A 5,546-nucleotide genomic window follows, 5' to 3' on the forward strand; every position below is an offset into this window, starting at 1 on the left:
AGTGAGTAAATGATGACACAATTTTCATTTTTCGGCGAACTGTCCCTTTAATATTTTTTTACATAAATATTCATGTAACGAAGATATAACAAATGTAGAGCTTTACAAATGTTTCAAAGTTTTATTATATACACAAAAACAGTTACATATATAACCAAAATATTTATAAACTTTGCCAATTTATGCACAATACATCCAGAAGTCGATACACGTTTTATGCAGCATTAAGTTAAAACAACTTTTAAATTTTGCCTGATGACGAGTTGACATAACTTATAAAAACTAGTTGAAGTTGTTTAACTTTTTGAAAGTTGAAGTAGAGAAAAATATTTGTTGATGTAACAAAAATGTGGAATTTTTTAACCGTGTAGAAGTTTTTAAAAGACGTTGGTTAGTAACAAACAGTGTGTATGTATATATAAACATATAAATAATGTATAAACATACTTTGTTGCTTGTGTAAGTTTAAATCTATTACCCCTAAGGCTTAATAATTTTTTTATCTTTATTAACTTTTCAAAACTTTCAGCTGCATTTGTACTGAAACAGAGATTAACTCAACTTTATCAGGTCTCGTTGATAGAAAATGTAATATTACTTTTTTAATATTTATTAAAATAAATATTAAAAATAATTTTTAATTTGTGTGATTATAGGTTCATAATCTAAGACTGATATTAGGAGCATTAAAGTTTGATTTCAATCTTTTACATAACCTTACTCAGTCAATATTAAAGACATCAAGGTAAAAAATATAACATTATGTAGGAGGCATTTATGTAGAAAACAGTAAATCACAAAAAATAACTTTAGCTGATAACTATGCACTTTCAAATCATATATAATAATGAATCACATTGTATATACAATATACACATAAATAAGTGTTTTTTATATAAAATAGTGTTGAAAATGATATAGACACAAATATGTATTTGATTTAACCAATTTTACCTTATACATGTGCATGAAGAATGAATCATATTTAAAAAAATATTTTATTTCAATAAAGTCACTGTTATTTAAATAGTTTAAAATGCACAAATTCATATATAGTGGAAAACTATACCAGGAGTATTTGGCTTTGCACAGTGAAAGCAATTGTAGCTCATACATCACTTTTTAACATAACCTTGTGTTTATCTCCTCTGTGTGTGTTTTTTTTCTGGCAGATGCTGCATTAATAAAGCCAGAGGCGACAGACTCCAAATCTGCACCAGAACCGGCATCCTCCACTTCCAAACCCCCTCGTGACATCACATCTGATGTAGTGGGCACCCTGCTCCAGCTTCTATCCCAGCAGGCCTCAGAGGACGGGGGTCCTTCAGTGGACCTGCACCCCGGTCAGGTACCCATCTCTCCTCAGAGCACAACCCCAGTGCCTGCTTCCTCTTACGTCCCATCACCCGCTGCTGGTCTGGAAAACTCTGCTCCTGAGATTCAGTTCCCCCAGGACCAAGACCTGAGGTACACTTTGGGTGGGGCCACCGGCCCTTCCTGTGCCGGGACTTAAAGTCACTCGCTTTGTCCTCTGAACTGTTTATTTTTTAGCGTGCTTTATAACTATCCGTTGCGCTTATGTTTACTGTTTTTTCTTCCGTTAGAGGAAACGTAAATGTTAGGAAGAATTCTTGAATGTTTACCGGATGACGTTCATCCCTCCCAGCGATGTACAGCGTTATTTGGAGGCCGTTTCGGTAGTTTTACACTAACTACAATGTTTAAGCATAAACTTGTGAATCCACCCTCTCTCAATGGCTTTTGAGCACTGATATCTGTAAAGCATGAGACTTGGTCTGGTTTAAAGTCTAGGTCTGTGTTTAGGAATGAAGAGAAAAGTGGTGGTTTTATTTTTGGTGGGAAAAATATGTCCCTATTCTGACATCCACTTGATGAGTTTCCCCCACCCTTCGCAGTTTGTTTTCAGGACCATGAGGTTTTGTGAAGTTGAATTGAAACTCTTGCAAGTAACACTGAGCGATCTGATTTTTAGCAACAGAATTGCTAACTTTGATTTGAGTATGCCAAATGTAAATGTTGTAAAATTACAATAAATTAAATGTGTGGCGAAGTAAAACGTGTCTTCCTGGGCTCAGGAAATGTTGCCAGTTTTGTTCCTAAAGTTGATCTTTAACTATAAAACTGAAAAATAAAACAAGAAAAAATTTCTAAGGTTTCAACATTTTCAAAATATTTTTTACTTTTGTACACAATATACGGGAGTCGGGAAGAAAAAAGTCCTTATTATTCCCTGTGTAGTGTAGGATAATATCATTAAAATTCTAGACTTTTTAAGCACACATGCTAAACTGTTCGCTTTAAATGCTTATATCTTCTATATGCGAATGTTTATTTATATCAAAATGCTTTTTTGCATAGTTGTGTTTGACAAAGGAAAACCTCTCTGGTATGTAACTGTTGGGAACGAGACGCTGCGTCTCCATTGCCATACTTCCTGCGTCCCTGTATAACGCCGTCTTTGGCAATATTTCAGATAGCGATATACTTCCTGGCTCCCGCGTCACCCTGTCTTTGTCGTTAAGCCTCACCATTGGTTGAATTTAATTTACACATTCAGACGCACTTACCCCTGGAGGCGTCCCCAGAGTGTCATCGCAGTGACGCAGCACGTGTTCCTTCGAAAGGGAACTGTAACAATGTATCTTAAAAGGTAACCTTGCTCTCACTTGAAATGTGTCTCCACATTTACAGCAGATGGTATCCTCATTTATTGCTATATATTCTTTTTTTTCTTTTCTTTTTTTTTGACACAGTGAAATTTAGGATTTGGGAAAATTCTGTGCATACTTCAGAAGGAGGCTCTTTTACACAAGAAGAATTGCTAAGTTGTTGAATATTTTAATTCCTGAAAGGAAAATCAGACAACAACAAAAAACCGTTATAATGTTATTATGCCTAATCATTAATATCATTAATCTCAACCTGTACTGGTTAAGATCCTCACAGATGACCTTTGATCTCAGAAAAGGAATTGAAACTAGATCTGAAATGATTAAATAGCTGTGTTTCTGAATCTGAACATTTAACTAACTAGTAATGCTAGACAAAGCAGCAAAGATCAGTAAAAAATAGTCAGAAAAATTGGATGCTTCAGATTTGTAATTGATTTGAAAATGGAAGTGAACGATATTGGATAGGGTTGTCGATATATTATTAAAGTGTCATGTCATATTCACTATAGGTCAAAATCATAATTTAAAAATAGGGCTGTCAAAAGATTAACTCTTATGTGTTGTTGGGGCCGTTTTTGGACTTTTTTGTCTTAATTTGGCCACAACTTTCTCTGTGTTTCAGCAAATGGAATGATTTTTGGTGACAAATTTTAAGAAAATGCTTTGAAATAAAAAAAAACTTAACAATATACAGTGGGCAATATTGTTATACTCCATATAACTCAATCTACAAACCAGAAATTAAGCTCTGTTTTTGCACAGGCCTACTAAAGGGTTAATGGTGCCACATGGTGATCAACAAAATTGACCTCTTTGCAAAATGAAAAACCACCAACAATCAAGAATGCATGATCATAAGGTGTTATGGCTTTGCAATCAAAAAACATTGTTATAATGGAAGTCAATGGGGCAAAAATGGCCACGAACCATAAATGGGGGAGCGAAAAATAAAATCTGATGCTGCACAAAAGCTAAAAATGCATCAAAGCCAATGTTTTTACTAATCTTTGACATGACTGTAAAAAGGTGAAAAAAATCCAGTCCACAGTCACTTTATATATTGAAAATCAGTAATTTTCTGTTTTCCCCCAAATCAGTGACATCACTTATGAACCTGGCAATTAAAGAGTTAAAATCATGGAATTTTTGTAAACATTTGGTAGTTTTGATCAGTACATAGGTTGATTAACAGATTTATGCAAAAAAAATCATCTAATACATTTTTACAGCCGTTTAATTTAATGGCCTTTTTTGGCCACTAACAACACAAAAGGGAAGTGAATTTGAACAATGCACAAGGGTTAATTGCATACAAAATAAAAGTTTTTGTTTGCATAATATATTTGTGTGTGTGAGTGTGTGTAATTATTATGTATATATAAATACACACATACATATATAAATTAAAATAAAAAATGTTATTTATGTATGTTTAAAAAAAATTAAATATAATATAAAACATATCAAAATCTAAATAAATAAATATTATAAATGTAAATGATTTTTTCAAATGCGTGTGTGTGTGTGTGTGTGTGTGATATATATATATATATATATATATATATATATATATATATATATATATATATATATATATATATATATATATACAAAATAATTACACACACATATATTGTGCAAAAACTAACTTTTATTTTGTATGTGTTTAATCGTGATTAATCTTTTGACAGCCCTATGTCAAAAATGTAATTGTCAAGTATTAATCATGACAGTTTACTCAGGAAGTGTTGCTTCTAACATTTATCCACCAAGTGGCGCTAATGAGCCTTTCTATATAAAATCATTACTGAGCAGAGTTTGTGTAACTTTTGGGCATAGGAGTTGCCAAAGTTGGTTTTATTATTTTGCAAAGCGACGTTACTATATTACAAATTCAAAGTCTGCCTCTGTATTTAAGATGTTTGCCCCTTGATGTTTATTTTAATATTTATAAACCAGATATCAGTGCCAGTAAGCCCCGTCCACAAAAATGAATTGGACATGTAATGAAAATGTCATTATAACAAAATATAAGGCAGGTGGTACTTACTTGTCTTCTTTAGTAGTACGGGTATATTTGTAGCAATAGGTCAAAATACATCATAGGGGTCAAAATTATTGGGTTTTTATGCCAAAAATCATTAGGATATTAAGTAACAATAATTTTCCATGAAGATATTTGTTAAATTTCCTACCGTAAATATATCCAAACTTTATTTTTGAGAGTAAATGCAATTGCTATTGAATACATTTGGACAACTTTAAAGCTGATTTTGTCAATATTAAATTTCTTTGCACCCTTAGATTCCAGATTTTCACATAGTTGTATCTCGTCCAAATATTGTCCTATCCTAACAAACCAAACATCAATGAGAAGCTTATTTATTTATTCAGCTTTCAGATTATGTGTAAACAAAAATTGAACCTTATGACTGGTTTTTTGGTCCAGGGTCACCTTTAACAAAACATAACACAAGTGCACTTTTCAACCAAAACAAACTTGCAGGGTTTTAAATGATATGTTGACTATTCAAGTGAAATGAAAGCTAATTGGACAATTTCTGATTGTCAAATATTGTTGAAACATTCCCATATTTATTGTAATAAAGTGCACCTGTGTGCACACCTGCGTGAACTTTATACATCCATTAAAGCAATCATGAAACTGGCAAGAATAGTTCAGAAAAATGAAGCTAGATCTGAAAAAAGTTTCTTTATTATGCAAAATTGTGCTATGCATTGAATTTGTGGCTGTCCCTCTCTCTTTATATTTCTCTAATAATCTCCTATTCACAAATAGAGGGCAAAAGAGGCTCAGGCAGCTGGATGAGATTATCTTTTTTTTCTGATTAG

At 32.5% G+C, this 5,546-nt stretch overlaps 1 protein-coding gene across 2 annotated transcripts in view; it reads left to right on the forward strand.

Annotated features, from left to right (window-relative positions):
- Positions 1-5,546, forward strand: part of cdk12 (cyclin dependent kinase 12) — a 32,051-nt gene that overhangs the window by 26,372 nt on the left and 133 nt on the right. Inside the window, exon 14 of one of the 2 annotated variants that reach the window (XM_065285793.2) lies at positions 1,173-1,467. In XM_065285793.2, coding sequence (XP_065141865.1) covers positions 1,173-1,467 — 295 coding nt within the window. Of the gene's footprint in view, positions 1-1,172; positions 2,078-5,546 lie in introns of those variants that run through there. The other variant, XM_073812788.1, reaches the window with a different exon arrangement.

Source organism: Paramisgurnus dabryanus, chromosome 19 (assembly GCF_030506205.2).
Source record: "Paramisgurnus dabryanus chromosome 19, PD_genome_1.1, whole genome shotgun sequence".
Classification (NCBI taxonomy): domain Eukaryota; kingdom Metazoa; phylum Chordata; class Actinopteri; order Cypriniformes; family Cobitidae; genus Paramisgurnus; species Paramisgurnus dabryanus.